This window comes from Rhinolophus sinicus, linkage group LG03, assembly GCF_036562045.2.
Source record: "Rhinolophus sinicus isolate RSC01 linkage group LG03, ASM3656204v1, whole genome shotgun sequence".
NCBI classification, from domain to species: Eukaryota; Metazoa; Chordata; class Mammalia; order Chiroptera; family Rhinolophidae; genus Rhinolophus; species Rhinolophus sinicus.
In genome coordinates this window covers 106,399,301-106,420,520 of record NC_133753.1, presented here as the reverse complement: position 1 = coordinate 106,420,520, position 21,220 = coordinate 106,399,301, and the positions used below count along the sequence as shown (strand labels likewise).

The 21,220-nt window shown below is 46.4% G+C and overlaps 1 protein-coding gene across 9 annotated transcripts in view; it reads right to left on the bottom strand.

Moving 5' to 3' along the window:
* AUTS2 (activator of transcription and developmental regulator AUTS2) overlaps positions 1-21,220 on the bottom strand; it is a 1,106,350-nt gene that overhangs the window by 66,697 nt on the left and 1,018,433 nt on the right. For all 9 annotated transcript variants that reach the window (XM_074328456.1, XM_074328458.1, XM_074328459.1 and 6 more), the window contains one exon: positions 15,238-15,289. In XM_074328456.1, coding sequence (XP_074184557.1) covers positions 15,238-15,289 — 52 coding nt within the window. The remainder of the gene's footprint in view (positions 1-15,237; positions 15,290-21,220) is intronic.

Below are 21,220 nucleotides of genomic sequence, written 5' to 3'. Positions count from 1 at the left end.
GTCCCTTCCATTGATAAACACAAACCATTTATGAAAAGGCTCAAGGGATTAAAAATGTGGGTTAGAAAAATGCAAACAGAGAAGGATAGACATAGTAATAAAATTCTTAGAGGGGAACCAACTTATTGCTCTGATAACTTGCAATTAAAAGGAAAGAAACATTTGTCTTCTCCGTTGATCATATCTGAGGGTAACCAAAGAGCTCTAGTCGATGAGGGGAAGCCCTGTGGTACAGAAGAACTTCAGGCCATCAATGTGGCGGATGGCAGAACAGTCACCCTTTTGCCGTGTGTGAAATGCTGGATCAGGGAAGGCTCACCGATGAGTGGCACCATTAGATAACAGTTGATGGGGAACTGGGCAATGCAGGTATCAGGTTGCCATGTCCTGAACTTACTGAACAATCCTGGTATCACTAAAACTGGGACGTCCAGACATTGTAGATACTCAGGTATGAGGCAACATAAAGCTCTGCCATGTCTACATATGGTGTTTTCTTGCCAAAAAGTCTAACCCGTGTCTAGTCAAGGCTCTGGGGCCCAATTCCCATCATAGGAAATATGAGGGACAGAGGAATAAACTAAATTTACTCTGGAAGACACAAGGGCTTCCAGAATGTGTAACGTCTACAAAACAGCTGACCTGGTTCCTTCAACAAGTCACTGACTTGAAAAGAATGGGAGGCTGGGGAGGGTGTGGATGGCTCTCAATTAAAATAAGTAATATGTGACCCCAGTGTGTGTATCTGGAGGGCAGTAGACCATGTAAAATGGTGCTTGTGAGACAATCGGGAGGTGGGATTGCGAATGGGTGTTAGATGATACCGAGCAGTTCTTGTGTATTTCGTTAGTCTGATAACAGAATGTGGTCATGCAGAAAAAATAGTCATTTTTTTTTTAAAAAAGTAGACGTGCACTTAAGTCCGTAGGGGTGAAATGACATGATTCCTGGTGTGTGCTTTAAAATCAGCAATAAAGATAAGAGACTAGATATCGCCTCACCCTACCTATCCTAGCACCTGAAAACAGCTGCGGTAGAATCCTGATAGACATGGCCCTGGAAATGGGGATAGACAGGGTTCATTCCACTGTCCTCGATGTTTAATCAAGTTGGACAATTTTCATTTTTTAAAAAGCTCCTGATGTGGATCAATTATGAAACTGCATTCGCTTTCATATGTAAGTCTCATTTCACACAACTTTCAACTGAGTCTCATTTTGCTATTGGAAAAGGCATTTACATTTGGAAAGCTTAACATATATGAGTTCCAAAGTGTGCCCCTGGGACGAAAACCATGGGCATCACCTGGTGGCCTGTTAGAACTACAAGTTTTTCCTCCCAGTTTCTATGTATTTTATTCATATTAAAGAAACATTTTCCCCAAATCTGCATTGATTCTGTGTTTGTGCTAATTGTTAGGTTTTTATTTTCAGCAAAGCAAGAGCAATAGCACAGAATAACACACAATGAAGAGTCCATTCACGTTGGTAACACTTGTGGATTTCTAAATATGTCTATCACCTGTGGGTTTTGGAAACTTAGGTCATTTAAGGCCCCTGGGAGGCAAAAACTGGTGGCATCTGCAGGGGGTGCAGCGTGGCTGGGGCCCTTTGCAGAGCGGGTCACTGTGCACGGCTGAGCTCTCACAGCATGGCCGACACTGACAGTCGCATCTTTTCTTGTCTGTTCTTCGCTGCCTCTTTATGTGTCAACTCTGTTGGTCTGTGTGGAGTGAAGCCGAAGCAGCACATTTGTGTGGTACCCCTGAGCGGCTCTCACACGCTTTCTTGCCCTGTGAGGGGAAGTCTGTCCAGCCGGAGACTTCTCCCTTGGTGCAGGCCAGTGCCACCCAGGGGATGGATGGTGCAGGCCAGACGAAGCCTTCTTCCTTCCCCAGTGAGCTTATTCTGCAGTGTTTTGTCCGACTGTGTTGCTCAAGTTTCTTATGTGGACTCCAGGGCTCTCCCAGAATTCTTTCTGTTCGTGGATCTCTAATTATAATTATTGATCTTTTTGCAGGGACAGATGCTGGGGTCTCCCACTTGGCCATCTTGTTGACATTACTCTGTAGATCTCAAATGCATATTTCTTTCTTGTTTTTTAAATTTCCTTTTATTTTTCAATTACGACTGACATTCAATGTTTCAGGTATACAGCGTAGTGGTTAGACATTTATATACCTCGTAAGTCTAGCACCCACTTGACACCACACAGATGGTGTCAAACACCATACATAGTGATATTATCGGCTATACTCTCTATGCTTCACATGCCCATGGCGACTGTGTAACTGCCAATTTGTACTTCTTGATCTCTTCACCTTTCTCACCCAGCCTCCTCACCGAGACCCACTGAATCAGAAACTCAGAGTGGGGCTCAGCAATCTGTCTTAACGAGCCATCCAGCTAATTCTGGTGAAGGCTAAAGTTGGAGAGCCACTAGTTTAATACATCAAGTCCTGGGGGGTGCCTGTTCTTGAAGGATACCTAAGAAAGCTTAAATAGTTTGGTGACTTGCCGAAACGTCTTAAGGTATACAATTTTTGGAAATCCCCAACTCAGATATAACTTTATAGCTTAAAACTTTGATATTTCACACGGAAGGGAAAAACACTTCAAAACACTGCTGTTCATTATTCTACAATCCCAGCGATCGCAGTTTAATAAGGAATTTACACGGTACTTTGTTCACAAAAGTCACTGGTTATCACAGCACATTTGCTGTGTGTGTGTGTGTTTGTGTTGGGATAACCCCTCATGCAGATGGCAAGCGGGCATTAGTGATGTAGCATCTGCCAATCAGGAACTAAACAGAACAGCTTGTCTTTGAGAAGTGGTTGAGCAAGTTAGCTCAGCTGGTTATAGTGTAACATAGGCCCAAGGTCATGGTTCCAAACTCCATCTAGATCAGATAGCTTCACTTTGTTATACAGCTCTAAGTACAGGCCTAACACCTGCCAGCGACCCCACACACAAGTAGGGGGCTGTTCACCAGGCCAGAGAGAGTGGAAGGACTGGAAATCCATGACGAGAGGACAACTGAGTCCAATGGCAGGTCCAGCGTTACCTTCAACAGGCCTGGTGCATCTGATGTTACAGATAAACAAATAAAAAGGCTCTCTGACAATGAATAGACCTACTGCTGTTCAGCAAGAGTCTGGGTTTCCCTGAGTGATCCATGGATCATTGAGCATTTACAAAATGTCCAGATGTTCTTCCTTGCTTCGAGCCTGGCGGTCGTCTGCATCAGAATCACCTGGAAAGCTTGTTCAGAACAGACCCAGGGCCTCACCCCCAGCTTCTGATTCTGTGAGATTCTGCACCTCTCCCAGCAACTCGGGGCTGCCGGTGTAGCCATCTGGGCACCGCACTGGAGAACCCGTGGTCTAGACCCCATCCTGCCCCTGCACTCCAGCTGACCCATTCCTTGGAGCGGTGAGTTCCTCATCAGCAGAGACGGCCTTTCCCACTGAAACTGAGTCCTGGGACTGGAAACCCAATCCACGGCACGGCGAGAAGATGAGGAGGGCGAGTTGAATGGCAAGATCCTTTCAGTGAATTCCTTAAGCCTGCAGGGCTGGGCACTGGACAGCAGCACGGCCATGGCCCCTTCCTCAAAAAGCTGACAGTGTATTTTGTGCAGCCCTCTCTCAGATGAGTGCTGCAGGAATTAAAGATAAGATGTACGCGCGCGTGTGTGTGTGTGTGTGTGTGTGTGTGTGTGTGTTACGGCCATCTTTTGCCACAGATACAAATACAAATGGTCACTAGTACTTGAGACCCCCTCTCCACAGTCCAGCTTTGCTGCCGGCCTCACAGCTGCACGCCTGCCTCCCACCCTCCCCGTTCTAGGGTGTCAGTTGTTCACCTGTATGGAAATGACAGCTGCTTGTCACAGTCGCCGTCAGAGGCCTCACTTGCAGCAGTAACTAGCATGCCATTTCCAAGGCTGTCATTCTCTGGTGTCAGCACAACCCACTGTTCAAAGATCTGCTCTGACATGAACCAGGCAGCGTCGTGACTGCTACTGCCGTGGACTCCTCTGTGCCCGACACCGATGGCAGCTGCTCGGTGCCCGAGGTTTGTTTCACCCAATTATTTGTTTGTCACTTGGAAGCCCGGGGTGTCGTGTAGGTATTGTGGAGGTATTTTTGGCCTGATGCACAGGCAGAAAGCATAATGAGGCCCTCAGGTGAAGGTCTATTTTGTCAGTTAGGTGCTAGGATGATGTGCAGCCCAGAAGCCGGAGTAGCAATTAGGATATTTGAATAAGATAAGATACCTGGCAGGAGGCTGAGAAGGCTCAGAAAGTCGGCCTTAACTTTTAAAGTGCCAAAAAACCCTTAGAGTAGGCAGTTTTCAAGTTTGTCCTGGAGCTAATATAGAAGGAGGAGGTGCAAAGGCTGGCTTTCCTCAGCCAGAAGCACTGAACCTCGGCCCAAGCCTGACCCGAAGGTGTGCTCTGGGGGATGAGGACCCCGCCAAATGGTCACACAGGTGATGAGTCAGTCACTCAGGGTAAGGAGTCACGTGGGCACTTACCAGCTACTCATAGCTGGCTGGGCCTCAGTGGGCCTGGAGAGGCACCTCTAACAAGTCACCCCGAGCCTGGCTGTTGAAGTCAGGCGCTGCTCCTTCCTATGGGGGTAGATGTCATTGAGTCGACGTCTAACATCTTGGCAAGAGGCTATTACAGGGCAATGCAGCCCCAACAGCCAGCTGCGAAAAACAAACCCACACTATTTAGTTTATAATCTAATATTTGACCAAAGCACACAGCAGCAATGCCCCTGCATCGTATCCAGGAATTTGTCTCTAAGATCTTTGATGTCTCTTCAGTGACGTGCTTCCTTCTCAGTTCTCACTCTCAGAAAGAAAGGGAGACAGCCCAGGCCAGCCTCATTCTCCTAAGTAACACACAATGGATTTGGTATAACACAATTAACCCGACTCCTTCTTAAATCCATTCACAGTTTTCATTTGTGCTACCTCTTGGGGAATGCCAAGACACCCAAAATATTACTTCTCGTTCTTTACTCTAAAACAAACCCTTCCACAATAGATATGACAGGGCTTTGAGTAAAGCTAAAACTCAGCAAACAGCAAGTGTGGGGCTGAGAGAATGAAGCCGATACTATCATCACTCCTGGCAAAAGAACGTGAGGAGGTGAGACGGATGCAGCCCAGCAGGCCTAGTTTACCTTTGGAAGAAGCAGGGCTCTGATGAACTGCGCAGTGTACGAGAGTGTACTGACAGCTAAAGACAGGTGGCGAGGTGGTGACATTCCCTACATTATCGAGAATGGTCCATCCAAGACTCATTTTACCAATGTGAAAAAGAAGCCACCTGGCAGCGAGCTCTAAAGCAGGGCCGGTCCCATCCTCATCTAACCTGCAGCAATCCCTGCCCAGGAAATGGTCAGTCAGTCCACTTAGGTCAAGTACAAAGGAACCTGGCACCTAAGTTCTTTCTACAGTGGGGTTTTATAAACAATTAGCAAGCAGATAAAACAACTCTTTTAATACCACGGAAAATGCAGACCAGCAGACAAGGGGGACTCTACATGGTTATTCTAATTCCGGAGGCTAATACCAAACAGCTGGTAATCAAACAGTAGACCTCACTCTCTCCCCTCTTCCCCCACCCCTGAGACTCAGCCCCCTCTTACCTCTAAGATCTTTCTTACAGAGATGGAATCTCCTGAAGAGAGAGGTTTAGACAGCCCTATTCTTGCTTACAAGTTCAGGACTGAAGTCAGAGCATTGGCTACGAGGCACCACTCTTTTCAAATGCAGTGTTCACAGTCTCATTCACAGCTATCTGGGAAAATGGATGCCCTCTGTGCAAGCTTCAGGCTTGAAAAGGACCTAGAACATTCAAAAGCAAACTTTGGCCTTTAGACCTTGGTGGATCTTGGAGTCCATTCAACCTTCTCACATTACCAATGAGAAAAACACGTCCCATGGAGTGATGTGCTCGTGGTGACCAGTCGCTCAGCTCAGCTGGAGCCCGACCTTCTGTTACTAAAAGCAGTGTTTACTGTAATACACCCCTCTCCTCCTTGTAGTATGCCAACCGGGCACAAATGGAAGGAACAGAATCTAACTGAGGAAACATGAAAAAAAAAAGAGGCGCCATTGATAGGTGACACACAGAACTTGACAGCACTCCTCCATACCTTTTCATTAGTTTAACCAACTTAACAAAAGCATCAGTTTTTAACATGGAAAACTCAAAGTGGTAGGTTTTGGTCTGACAGTGTGCACAAGCTGGTAGACAGTGGCCCCTGAAAGGGTGACACCTGCAGTCCACTGAGGACCCATACGGGTTTCACCTCAGATCAGTGTTTCCTCCTGACAAACTCTTATGGCCATTTAAAAAAAAGTTAGTAAGTGGCTTCTTTCCCATCACACCATTTCAAAAGTCGCTTTCCAAATTTAAAAATATGTTTAAATCCTTACTTTTTGGGTCATATTTTTAATATGATCTGTTCACTGTTGTTATCTCCTGAGCCTGTTGCTCAGTGCTTAATATTTGTTGAATGAAAGAATAATTTCAGTATGGCTTCCACTTCAAGCCAATTGAAGGAATGAATGGAACAGACATTGACATCATTTACTTAGCAGATGACAAATCTGATTTCAGAAGAAGAGTCCTTGCTAAACCAAAGCTTATGGGTAAAGTTTATGGATGAAGAAGACTTAAAAGATCAACCCAACAAGTCCAGCAGAAGACAGACCATACTTGAAACGTCAAGAAAAATGATACAAAACAAGAAGAATTACATAGCTGGGCTTTCAGGGAGAAGAGCTTTACTATGGAAAAGGCTTTCCCGGCTATAAACAGATAATGAGAAAATGATGTAATCTTGGCTAAAATTAGGTTTTAGTGTTACTCTGCTGAGAGATGTGAAAGGTGATAGATAAGAGGGGGGAAATGTTTTCCAAGTGGCTTTTAAAGGCATCCGAATATAACCGCCTCCCACATCAGTCTATTAACAGGCACACTTGAGACAGTTGCCTCTTCAAAAGGACTCTTAGAAAAGCAATGATGTGCTCTCAACCTCTTCCTTTATAAGACAAGCTTTACGAGGGTCAGAGAGGATTTGAGCGCCCACAGAACACTAGTCCTTGTTAACAGGCCCCCTCCCGCCTCAGCACAGGACTGGGCCTCATGCTTATGCCATTGGTTGTTAAGGAAATGCTCCTGCTTGAAAACCCTAAGTCACTTCTAATCAAATCTGACTGAAAATTAAAGATCCGTCCACTTATGGGCACAGGAATGGGCACGGAGAGTAGAAATTTGGAGAAATATCCTGTTATTAGAAGGTGAGGGAACCAGATACCTACGGCTGAGCCCTGGCGCGATGCAGTAACCATGACGACTGGGGGTGCCCCTGGGATGGGGCTCCTGGGATGCCAGAAGTCCTGGCGAGAGCCTCCATCATTAAGGAAAACTTCCTCCCAACCTCCAGGAACACAAGACACCTCATGAGGGGTGGTGGGAAAAGCCTTAGGGACTCGTTCTGGCCAATGATGGTCGGAAATGCCACCGACCACATCCAAGCTGAAACCTTAAGGAGCATTCTAGGGTTCTGACTGTACTTTTCCCTCCACCAAGACAACTACCAGGAAGGGGGCCGCTCCTTCTGCCTGGGCCCTAGAATAAGGACGAGGAGACCTGCGGCTGTTCCATGGCTGACACTTAATATGAGGCCGGTGTTGTCGTTGAGGCTCTGCAGCCTGATGTGCACAAGTGGACGGACGGATGGACGGACAGAAGGGCAAAGGCACTTCTCAGAAAGCAGCTGTGACAGCCCACTGTTTGTTGTACCGCCGAGTACTAGTAAGAGGTTTACAGGGGAAAAGCATGCGGGGCATGCTGACTCTTCACCTAAGTTATACCAGTGGCAGAATAGTTAATATTTATTTTTCAACTCGTGGATTCAACTAATGCTGAGAGGCTTGCTCAGATGGAGCATTCTGCACACAACCCCACAGTGAACTGATGGCGCACCCCACAAAGGAGTGGCTCTCCACTCCTACCCACAGGCTTCAGGAGCTGGTGAGAAATCATTTCCAGGAGGGGAACCAGAGGAATGGCCACTCATGGCCAGCTTGCCACTTGGACGTAAAATGAACTTCCACATACCAATATATGGGCCTCCTTGCATAATCAAGCCTTAGAATGCACTCTTCCAGTAAGTCCAGGCAGCTCAGCCATGGATGGAAGTCAAGCTTGTGGAATGGGGGTGGGGCATGGGGGAGGGCTGCAGAACCTCTGAACTCAGGCCCAGAATCTCTTTGGTGAATTCACAAAGTGGGTCCTTACTAGACAACCATTTTTCCTTTTTCAAGGCATAGACCGGGGAAGTGGTGAAACACTGATGGTTGCTCCAGGCAAAATCAAAACAGCTGAGCAATAGCTCAGGCACCATGAAATTAAGACAGTCTCTGTTGTACTTGCTCGACCCCCATAGGTTCAGGAATAAACCAGTAAAAATCCAAAATGCACAGAGGAGATTATTTGTGTGGGAATCAATCATTTCTCTGCTGAAATGTCCTGACATTTCCTTACACAGTATCTTCAGTGCATTCATAAGTCACCGAAGTTGCTTCCTGAGACTGAGCATTGCTGGGCTTTCAGAGTAATTGAGACAAATTTTGCTTGTTAAATAAATTCCAGGCAAGAGTATATTTGACTTGTGCATAGGAAAGGAGAGAATTCTTTTGTAAGCTGCAAAACAATAGAATTTTATCTTATCTGAGGAACTTATTGCCGCCTGCCTGTGTGTGTTTTACTGCCAAAATAAAATAAATTGAATCAGCTCACACATGATAACATGCTCTTTCCTAACTCATACTAATTGCTTGGCTAATTGATGTTTGTTGAACTTTCTCCATTTCATTGAGTGATTAGGTACAAAGCTAACAGTTGACATCTGTAGGCGCTTAACTGGCGTCTGTAATTACTGTTAATGTTAAATAATTGTTAGTTAATTGGAGTGGTAACTGACTGAATGGAATCCAGATTGTGAAGCAAAAAGAAACCTAGTTAAATAAACATACATTTTCAGAGAAAACAACATTTTTCTGCAGTTGTCAGAAACTAGAAATAATCCAGAGGCCATGGGATAGTCACAGGCTTCCTCCATGCAGGGAAACTCCAAGCCTGGGATAGAAAGTGTCACCAGTGAGGAGGCTCTTTGTCCTTTAATGGCCCCCATTAAAGACTCCAGAACTGACTGGGTGTTGTGTTCATGCCAACTGTCTCCTATGAGCGTGTATGACTTTCTGAGACAACCAAATATCACGTCACTGGCTAAACAAAAAACCCTGAACATGAATGGACTGAAAAGAGAGGCTGGTCAACATTCCAGCTTTTTTGCTACTATTGCCAAGTATCAGAGAACAGCAGCAATCATCCAATAAAGTAAGCGAAGAGCTTTATTACGTAGTAAGCTCAAATGTCAACAAAAGAATATTTATCTGACTAAAAGAAAGGATTCTCTTACACTGTAGTTTGCTCCAGCTCACAGGGGTACACAGGATCTGGCCTACGGTCTACGTGGAAAAGTGACATCACGGTAAAGGTTCTATTCCAAAGACACCACCCAGATTGATTTGAATGTTCAGAGTATCTTCCACCCTCCTCACTAAAACTCCAGTGATGGGACCCAGTATTTACTCAGGACTCCTCCTCACACTCATCCCTACGTCAGGGAAAGACCAGGTAGCAGCTGGTAAAAAACCCAGCAGGAACACTTGTTCACACCATGAAATACCTTTAGACCGGGGGTGTCCAAACTGCGGCCCGCGGGCCAACTGCGGCCCACAATCCATTTTAATTGGCCCGCAGCAAATTCCAAAAATATATTTAGTTTACTTAAATAAACCAGGTGAGACAATACGTACTTCACCTCGAGTGAGTGGCCCGGCGGTTTGTGTATTTTACCGCATGTGGCCCTTGGTGAAAAACGTTGAAAAAAGTTTGGACACCCCTGGTCTAGACCTTTTCTGGTGGTTTCGCACTAACAGTACAAGGCATGTTTCCAAGGAGTCTCAAGGAGTAATTCTATACAAGTTCTGTCTGTAAGAGCCTGGGGTCTATAGGAAGGTCCATTTCCACAACAAAAGGAACTGATTGCATGCTATTTGCAGGGTAGCGGAGGAGGAGGGACTGAACCACTCAGAACTCTTTTGTCTCCTATCAAGCAGCAATTACCCTTCAATAGTATTTAATTCTCCACACTTCAGACATTTCTATCTCCTAAAGATCCCAGAGAACGCTCTGAACCAGTACAAAAAAAGATCAGGAGAAAGAGAATTAAAAAGTTCCACAACAGCTTTCCCTTATCTAGGTTTTAAGACATTACAAAATTGCAACTAATTGACAGAGGTTGAAATTGGCTGTTTATTTATTTACTCTTGTGCACATGTGCTTTGTGTCATGTCCCCCTTCCAACTAAACCCAAAACACCACAAGGAAATGTAAAATGGTCTCCATGTGCTCATTATAATTTTAAACTCTGAAAAAAAAAAAAAAATTAAAGAAAGCCACCTCACAGTCAACAACTGCATTATTTTCACTTACATAAAACGCACAGAATTATTTGAGCGGAGGGGTTTTTCTTCAATGGTGGCCTTGGTAGTAATATAACTTAGCTTTTTGGTCACCAAACCAAGGAATTGCCCCTTCAAGTCTGACCTAATGAACGAGGTGAGATCATCTCCACTGAAGAACTGATTAAGTACTCCGATACTGAACCTCATCACCCCAAGCAGTATCTCTGGTAACTTTTCTCTCACCTCATTTCCTCAAATCGCAAGCAATTTTTTAGCTAGGTGTCCTTTCCACGCTGCTGATAAAACCATACTGTCGAAAATACTGAAAGGCCCTACTAACTTAAAGGCTCTGAGTGCATGTGTGTCCCAAGGAAACCATTGTACCAAAGGACCCAAGAAGAGGCCAGGTGTATCCACCAGCAGGCCTGGTAGGACCCAGAAAAGGACAAACCGTCCTGGTCAGAGAACTCTGGGCGGCCCCAGGGTCCCTCTAGTACTCATCGTGGTGCCCAAGTGTCCACCAGAATTCCCATGGCTGAGCTGTATGTGCGTGTGTGGGAGGGAAGGGAAGCGGGAGTCCCACCCAGGAGGGTGATGGCTGCGCCTCTGCTGTTCACATTTCTGTAGACACTGGGCGCTCACAGCAGGAGAGCAACCAGGGGCTTCATCCCCTCCTGGGTCCTTCCCCACCCCAGCACTTCAGATGCCCACTCAGCTAGGTTCAGCTCTCTAACAGTGGGCTCAGGGGACCTTTCCCCAGGAGGGCCCAAAGCTAGAGGTGAGGGCAAAAGAAGGGGTGATAAAGTCATGGGGTGAAATATGAAATACACTTCTTGGCCACCTATCACCTACAACTTGCCTTGGTGGCAGGGGAGATCCTAGAAGAGGGCTCTGTGGCAAGAAGGGGCAGTGACTTGGGCCTTTTCTCTTCCCTTATCCTAGACCATGGGCCCACACTGGGCTGGCAGGTAAATAGCGGACTCCACAGAACACATGACTGCTCTTCTCCCTCCTCCCAGACAGGGCTTCCCTTCTTTCCTTTCCTCCTCAAGCAGCTCTGCCATGAAACAATACCAGAGTTTAAAAGAGACTACTTTCTTGGCAGGATGGTCATTTTCTGCATTTCTGTCTATATATCAAAGTGGCAAAACCGCCAAGAAGTAGGTCCTACAGTATGTAAGAAAGGGTAATCCACACTGGCTGCACATACTGACTTGACTGGAGAGTTCCCTTAAGGGTAAATCCTTCAGAATTTAGTCCTGTTGTTCCTACAGCAGTCAACCAACTAAACATGCACAAGAAGTAAGTCTTCCTCTGTCTCACTGGGAAAATTAATTTTTTCTTGGGCAGATGGTTGAGTTACAAAGACAGAAGGATTCATAAAATTCATATGAACATCCTGTAAACATTTAAACACATAAAGATTAAATAAGGCAACCATGACCTTGATTAAACTTAAACTAGTTTGTAACGTCTACAACCCTAAGCCTGCAATTTACAGACTCATCTTTCCACCTCTTTTGACATGCTCAGTACTCACCGGGCATGTCATGGGTACATGCAAGCACGCTTTGCTTGATAAATTGGTTTTAAAGTGGGAAATGAAAGGCATCAGAAGAAAGTAATGATTCGGAACACCTAAACCCAAGAAACTTTCTTACTAGTTCTCTATTAAATTGGATGGGCTCTCCAACACAGAGAAAGTCAAAATACAATCAGTGGGCAGAAGTGATATGAGACGTATTCATCAGACCTGCTGTGTCAGCCCCGCCTCACTTCCCAAGTAACTGTCATAAAATATCCCACCAGAGACGGTGGCCCAGGATGAAGTTTGGCTAGGATTCAAAATTCTGCCCTACAGAGGCTAAAGGACTTGTTCAAGCTCACAAGCAGGTTGCTGGGACTGAGCCATGGCCCTGCTGCTTCAGCCAGGGGCTTCAGCCCCAGCATCAAAGCTGTGCCCCCCAGCCCCCAACACAATCAGTTTGTGAGATTAGCACTGCCCTCCCACAGTGAAATTTTATGGCCCAAATCTGCCTGCCGCTGGGCTCAGCAGCATAATCTCACCAGCAGCTTAAAGTCAGGCTTCTCTAAGGCCCAAGCACTGTGGAACCCTTGGGCAGGAGAGGTGACATGTAGCTTTAAACATCTGGAGGTGGAGAAATACACGTGTCAGCTTCCCTGCACGCTTGTTAGACTGTTCAATAAACTGAGGCTTTGAAGATTTTCCCAGTAGTGTTTGTTACCTGGTGTAAATGTGCCCTTTCTTACAACGCTTTTTATTGCTCTTGGCTAAGAATACTGGACAGAGACGGGAGACCTGACTTGCAGGCAGGCAGGCTGCTTTGCAGGAGAACTTGAACTTGATGTGCATGAAGCTGACAATTCCTTGAAGGCCTTGTCAACCATCCATCCAGTAAACACCTCCATGACCAGGAGTGAAAAAAGACCTAAAACCAAAAGCACGCCTGGAGGCTCTCTGCACCTGTCCTGAAGCAATTACTGACATTATCACTACACAATGAATCTCTTTTTGAAGTTGTTTTCCTGATGTTTAGCAGTTTGAATACTAATCCCCTTAACAAAACTGTCCCCATGCGTTGCCCCCTTCCCTGCCCCCCTTAATCTCCTTCTCTCAGGGGAGGAGGGCGGGTGTTGGACACCAGTCAGTCTAGTGGGCAGCACCTGGATTTGCATTGATTCCTTCGCTTGTCATTTATGTTTGTCATTTATGTTACCAACAGGAATTAGCATAAGGCATTAAGGGGAAACTCTGGAGGAGAAAAGAAAGGCCATTTTGATGGAAATAAGGGGCAAAGAATAATGTGCCATCAACTAAAATGCTTATTTGTGTATGGTTTCCCAAGCAAGGCTTAGAAAATGCCTATGTTGATTTTCGTGTACACAAAGAAACCTTAATCCTTTCAAGGCAACTAAATCACCCCCAGAAAAGCAGCTTAGAAGAAAGGCACCCCGTCAGGGGGTGACTATTCACAACCAAATAGATGCCACAAATCACACTCTGTAAGTAAACACAAATAAGAATGTGGGAAACATTTGATTGGAAAACGGAAAGCAGGGGGCAAAGCAGGAGGAAAGAGGCAGAGGGCGCTTCTCCTCATCAATCACTCTTCATCCCTCCTGAAGAGAGCCTTTCAGCCTGGTGAGGGCAGCGGCCGCCTGAATGCAGGTCCCAGAGCCAACTCTCATTCCAGGCTGATCCCAGAGAGGGCAAACACATTCCACAGCTTTAGAGCAAACTGGCCAAAGAAAGACACAGTCACACGGGGCTGCAGGGCCTGGGAGGGGCTGGAGTGGGCTGTCACTGAAACACAGAAGACCTCCTTTTGGCCACCTGGCCTATCTCAGTCTCCTCCTCCTCCCCTTTTCACATGGATACACCACTGTCTACCAATCAATCCTCTCCCTCATCAAAATGACCAATAAACAATTATGCATTTTTTACACATGAGCACTGTATGCTTTGAACTGCACATAGTTTCTTTCATTGGGCGTTTAGCGTTATGGTTAACAAATTTATACAAACTTTCAAAAATATACAGTTTATCAAAAATATGATGAAATATAAAACTGGAGGACTCCATTATGCACTAACAAAGATAAAATTCAATGACAATAATTCTGGGAATAACAGCAATCACATAAGCATATACACCTCAAGGGAACTTTAAACATAATGTACTACTTAAAATTGCAGTTGGTTCCAATTCTAAAAGAATCTCGCAGCTCCAAATAACTGCACTTGGAAATGTGTCTTACTAACCAGGTAGCAAAAATGCTAGCTACAGAATGCTGAAGTGGTTTCAGATTTCAAAAACTTTATGAGGGCCCAACTCTTCCATGTAACAGAATGAGATGAGCACAGAAAGCACATCTTCTTCATCTAGCAATTATCACACAAGCACCTAAATCAGGTTCCACAGTGGAGAGGAAAAGATCAAATAGTTCATATAATTTATACCTTTCGAATCAGACACCTTTGCAAAGCCCGTGATTAGACACTTCTTCCTTTAATTTCATTATTTCCAACAATACTGCTACAAATGAAAACTGCCCAGAAACCTATTGGCAATGATTTAAGATAAGTTTTCCCTTAAACGTATTCCTTTATCATTAGTCTCTCTTACTCTGTATTACAGTTGGGAAGAAATTAATGGGATAGCACATATTTAAATTTTGCCCTCTTGTTCATTTATTTACTTTACAGAAAGCCCACAGCAGAGTAAGGCTTGACTTCTGACCATAATGTTGTGACTACTACACATCCACCGGTTATTAGAGTCCGCAGGACAAACTGGCTATTTATAGTTCTCCGACTGCTGGGTAGTTGATAAGTAACAATGAAGTTAAGGCTCTTCGAGAACTACTTTCTCCATTACCACGTCCTACATTAAATTAAAGTCACATAGATAGTAATGATTTCTTAGTCAAATAAATTTAAATAAGGATTCAATGTATTCTTTTAAACTAAACTGCTTTCAGTGAATCACAAAATACAGAGTCATAAGAAGCAAAAATACAAATATGAACAGTAGTTCCAGAATGAAAAAAAAAGAAAGAGCACTGTTTTTTAATTTTTTTCTTCCTAGGCAGCGACAATGAAACACACATAAAAATATGGAAGCCATTGCTCATAATTAAAGACTCTTACCTTTGTTTATAATAACAGTATTGAAGAGTTTTTCAGAGCTGGCATCTGATGCCTGGAAAACAAGAAAGGGGGGGAAGTGTTATTACTGTCATTAATATTGTCGTCACCATCATCATTACTATTATTTTAAATCAATTTACTGCACTTTAGAAAAGCCTAACAGGGAAAGCAGAAATTTCCCCCCAGCCCCATAAGGTGGCGCTAGGTGACTGTATGAGAGAGACCTGCAGTGCAGCTATTTGCCAGGGGGGGGGGAAATCTGATTTTAAAAACGTGTACTTATTAGACATATTATCTGTGCAAAACATATTTCTGAGATGATACACAAAGCAATTAAACTCATTCACATAATGATTTTGCAATATTGTTGACAGATTATTTTGGAAATGGTACTTTTTATATATTTGCAGACATGCCTATTCTTCAATTTTCTTTCATAAACCACAAATGCCTATTATTTAATGCTAAGCTTTTCCTCACTGAAAACTGTCGACTAGCACTCGCAGAAATTAATTTTTAAATGTTCATCTGATGATCCCAAGATCCCTATTCCTATAGTAACCAGGATGACCTTGGTGTTGAAACCTAAGCAAGCCAACCTGCCCCCAAACCTGACACTCTACATGCCATCAGCATAATTTCCTTTCCATTTTCTAGAGATCATGTCTGCTAATTATTACAGTGGCTTGAGGGAAATGAAATAAGCCTGCTTAAACAGCAAGAGTAAAGCCAATTTAAATTATACACTAATGTTCTGGAAAATAAACATGAAGTCGGTTTGGAGGAAAATGCTGTAATGTTTCAGAAGCACTGAATATTACTAGAACTTGAAAAATTAAAGAATTAAAAGTTAAGTATCCTTACTTAATTTTGAAGATGTATCTACATTTAAATTTATAATGGCTATATTATATTTATGCTGTTTTGCTAATAAACCCTTGTAAGAAATCACTTATCTTTCACTTTTATAAAGGTGCATGCTTGACAAAGCAAAGCATTGAATGTTGAATAAATGAAAAAGAAAGAAATGTAGGAAATAGAGGAAGGGGGGAGTCTGAAGTATTTTGACTCAGGCTGGCTTTTGGAAACAAAGAAGATATTCAATTTAGTCTTTCCATGTTATGTTGATGAAGATGAGATATGCCTGTGTACATCTGGGGACCATGTTCTAGTTCTCAAAGCAAGTGATATAGGAAGACATAAAATATTTTTATGATTACTTTTCCCTTTATTCTCATTCTAATTTTCCAACTGTAGGGGTGGTTCAGAAGATTAACAAACAGATCAAGAAAAAAATGAATACATGTACAAAACAAGTGAACTGCATACATTCATACATAAACAGTTTAAAATAAATCCTACATGGATTTTTCCTCATTTTGCAGGAATAATAAAAAATACGCGAAGGGCATTCCCGACATCTTAAACATAATTAAATAAAATTATTATAGTAGCTTTTAATAAAAACAAACTGCTAAAAGACTGTTGCATAGTGGGGGAATAAACTATGCATTAAGCAGATCAAGAAGATTGAGTTATAAAAGCAAAAATTATGGGAATAGTGTTGTTAAATTATAACACTGAGATTTCTAGGAATGTGAGTTTCCCCCGTAAAAACTTAAGAGATAAGAGTATTTCACCATTTTTCAATGAAAAAGTGTCTATTAGATCTAATTGGAATGGCTATGCTAAATTAATGGCTTAAAAAAATACACTCCAGTTGATCTTTTAAAAAAAAAAGTCTGTAAATCATTTTACCAAACTGAAATAACCCTTGCAGATTTTGGAGTTACTTATTAAAATAAGTCTAACTGGCTCAAAGAAATAAAAAAAATGACTGAACCCTAAATACAAAAAGCACGAAGAAGGAAATGGTTCCTGAATGAGTTTTTATTTGCACTTGTGTGTGTGTGTGTGTGTGTGTGTGTGTGTATGAGAGAGATTGAATAGGACACAAGCTCTGGGTGAAGGTGAACAGGCCCTTTGGTTGTCTTTCACACCCTCCTTGGGGTTGCCACCTTTGTCAGCTTCACTGGGCTGCATGCTATGTTCTCAAGTAGGTAACTACGGCATTCCTTATGTCTGAAGCAAACTTACAGGATGTGATTATTATGTTGCCAACCAGTTAAGTTATTACAGAAATAAGTCTGACAGGATCTTCAGAGAAGCTTAGGAGTACACCTTCTAATAAAAGCTTTCTGAGCCCTTTGATTTTGTGATACATGTCACAAAGCCTGAAATCACGCCTCTTGCAAGGGGGAAGGGGGTGTCGCAACAAGGCCGCCACATAAAAACACCCAAAAGAAAATGATTGCAATGGGGCTTTGACTAATCATAAAATGATTCTGGATCCCTTCTCTCCCACCCAGGTGGTTAAAACTGTGGCGGACCGCTGCCCTGAAAGTCAGAAAAGGGCTTCTTAGCCAAAGTCTTAAGTGGAAACTACAAGAAAATTGCTTTTCCTCCATGAACTTTCCAAATTCTACTTCCATTTTTAAAGCGTTTGTGTAAATTCTTCGGCTCATTGGGTTTTAATCTTTGGGACCTTTTCTTTTTCATTGTTTTTTGAAAAATGTCTGTTATTCCTTATATTACCTGGACCATTTTCCTAGCTGATTTCTTTCTTTCTTTCTTTTTTTTTTTTTTAAATCAGGAACGACAAATGGAGACGTGGCGAGCCGAGAGTTGGCAGACGAGCGGCGCTTTTCCTTCTCTCGTTTTTAACGCGGGGGTACCTTTACACACACTAAAGACCGTTAGATTTTGCTCGCCATTTCATTTCATTCGGTTCTGGAAGGTGAGAGCATGAAGTAAAAACCTGATTTAAAAAAATCAAAGCTCTCTTTTGGTTGCTTTTTATTTGTGCGGGGAGCGCTGATTTGTTTTTAAATACTAAAAAATTACTAGACGCCGTAGTTGGTGTTGAAAGAAAAGTTACGTCAAGCAGATTGGAGGAAGGAACACGGAAAATGAGGGACACGAATAAAAAGCCTTCCGTGCAGACGCAGGTGGGACGCGGCCGCTTTCGTTCGGGGTCGACTTTAATTCCCTTCCGTGGCGGACGCGGGCGACGGCCCTCCGCACCCGCGCGAAGAGGGTCTTTCCAACAAGAAATGACAAACCTCCTCGAAACTTAAGCCCGAGTTTTTTTCTCCAACTGCCGCGGATCCCGAGCCCAGATCTCCTTTCTCTTCCCTTGGCACCGCGTGCGGGCCAGGATCCCGACACCTCGGAGCCGGGAAGGGCTACCCCAAGACCGCGCAGCCAGCGCCGGGCCAAGGTCTCCGGTCCCAGCGGCGCAGGCCCAAGCCGGGCCCCGGGTCAGGAGGAGCCCCTGAGCCGGGAAGCGCCTGGGCCGCTCGGGCCCCCGGTCCCGACCGCGCAGCTCCTGCCGCCCGAACTGCGGCCCAGGGAGGAAAGTACAAAGGCGGGCGCCAGGGCCGCGGAGGGGGAGAGGGAGAGAGGCCAGAAGGGAAGGGGGTGGCGAAGGGGGGCTCAGGCGCGCGGGACTGGAGGAGCCCGCCCTGGCCACCCCTGCCCGCCGGCCGGGCCGCCCCAACAAAAGACCCCCGACGCGGCCGCCTCTCTTCTGACCGCGGACGGCGAGCGAGGGGGCTGTGCCCCCAGGGCTGCATTACCTGGTTGCAAAGGGTTAAGCGGTCCTGTCAGCCCCAAGTTCATGGTTGGGTTCCTTAGCAGGGTTCACGACGGGGGATTGTCAGAGACCAGGGGAAAACCAGCCAAACACACGAAGAGAAAACGCCCAACTCCGACTGGGCTCCGTCCGCAAGTCTCTCTCTCGTCCTGTCCTTGCGAAAGCCTGAAGCTGATGCACGAACCAGATCCGTACGCGAGCGGCAGCTTCGCGGCGGCCGGGAACCGGCGCCGCGCACACATCCAAGCGCGGCCGAGCCAAGCGGGCGGCGGCGAGAAGGATCGCGCCCGGCTCGCGCTCGCCCGCTGCCTCCGGGCCGCTCCTGCGACGTGCGGGGCACGGCGGGGACCCGAGGAATGTCCCGGGCGGGCCTGTGGGCGGGCGAGGCGGCTAGGAGCGGCCCGAGCCGCGGCCGCGGCGCGCGGAGCTAAGAGCTAGGCGGCGGCGGCGGCGACAGGACAAAGGAGACCATGTGCGGAGGGAGGGAGGAGGGAGAGGGAGGAGGAGGAGGAGGGCGCACCGCGGCGGCGGCGGCGGCGGCTTCTCCCCGGTGGCTGCCTCAGGCTCCTCGACTGCCGGGGGCCCGCCTTTCCAGCAGCGCCGCGGGCCGCCTGGTCCTGGTCCCGCCGCCGCCGCCGCGACAGAGGAGGAAGCTCCGAGAGTCTTTATTTTGGGCCGATCTCGCCGGCGCGCGGCGCGGGGGGCGCTGCAGCGGCCGGGGCGCCGGGCAGGCTGCGCGGGGCCGACGGCGCCTCCTGGCTGGAACTGGCTGGCGGGCGGGCAGCCGGGAAGCGCCCGGGGCTGGCTCGGCTCCGGCCCGCGCTCCGCTCGCCGGCGCCTGCCTCTCCCGCGGGCTCACAGCTCAAGTGAACTCCATCGGCGGCCGTCGCCGGCGCCGCAGGGCCCTGGCTGAACGGTTAGCAGGAGGGGTTTGCGGCGGCACCGGGCCCCCTGGCTCCGGACTTCGCTCCCCGAACGCGCCGAGCGCGCCACCTCCAGACACTCGCAGCTCTCGGAGCGGGACTTCCTCGGCGCGCTGAGCCTGAGCCGCTTGTGCCACCGCCCCTCCTCCGTCCCGCCCCGCGCGCCCCGCCCCTCGCTGCTCCTCCTCTCGGCCCCCGAGCCGGGTCAGCCCCGCGGGGGCTCAGTCCCCGGGCGCGACATCGACAGCTGTCGCTCCCCCCGCAGCTCGGGCCCTAGGTCCCCAGGCTGCCTTCTTGGCGGACAGTTGTGGCGGCAACTGCAACGCTCCGCGCCCTCCCCGCAGTTGTGGCTTCCAATATTCAGCCGAGGCAGGGAAAGGCCACTAGGCCTGCAGCCTGGGGTTGAATTGCAACTCGACCAGCCCCATCTACACAGAGCAGGCTCTCTGGGCATCTGTAAAACGTCTGGCACATAGTAGGTGCTCAATACAAAATAATAAGTACATTGTTGAAAATGGATTGGGGTGGGGGTGTCAGAGTCTTGCACTAGTAAAAAAAGGTCTTAATCTAACCTCATCTCCACCATGATCAAAGACTGAATGCAGTTTGTTATGTCTTAAGGATAATTGAGTGCACGAACCGGCCATTTACAAACTCCCCTCCTCTTACTCTTCAAATCCACTGACAAAGTGGAGCCGGTTGGTTCCCCTGGCATCCACCAGATGTAGGGAAAGGATTAAATCAATGCCACAGCCTCACCACATGGGCAGCAATTACTATCATCCTAACATTTGTCATCATTGTATTCTCTAGTGTAGGGACTGGAAGGGAGCTGGGGGCGCTCGATGACCACAATCTTGGCCCTTGGTGTATTTCCCTTGAACAGCCCACTCCTGCCAGAGCATACTCAGCCCCCTTCCTGTCCAGCCTGGTAACCCCCTCTGCAGACTTCTGGCTTCTGTATTCACTATCCCAACCACAGAGGCTCTGAAAAGGCACTAGGCCATTCATGGAGGTGAGGAGACCCTCTGCAAATATTCAGAGTTTTAATTCCACACCTGGAGCATATCAGGGTCCCTCCATGGTACATAGGGGAAGTTGCTGTGGTTTTTCCAGCACAAAGGAAAGAGGGTACGCAAGGTCTAGATTGCATCTGGGAAGGTTAGAGTGGGCACACCAGGGAGGAGCGAGAGGGAACTGGCAGCTTCTGATTTCCCTTCCAGTGCCACTGTTACCTGGTGTGCAGCTGAGAAGAGAGGAAAGGAGCGGGCTTGGGAGAGACATACACCACATACCAATGACATGAAGACTGGTTCAAAGCAACAATGCCCATTCCTCACCTCTTTGAAGTTGAACATCCATCACTGTTTGATTTCATGGCACTCTTGAAAAATGTCTCAAGGGG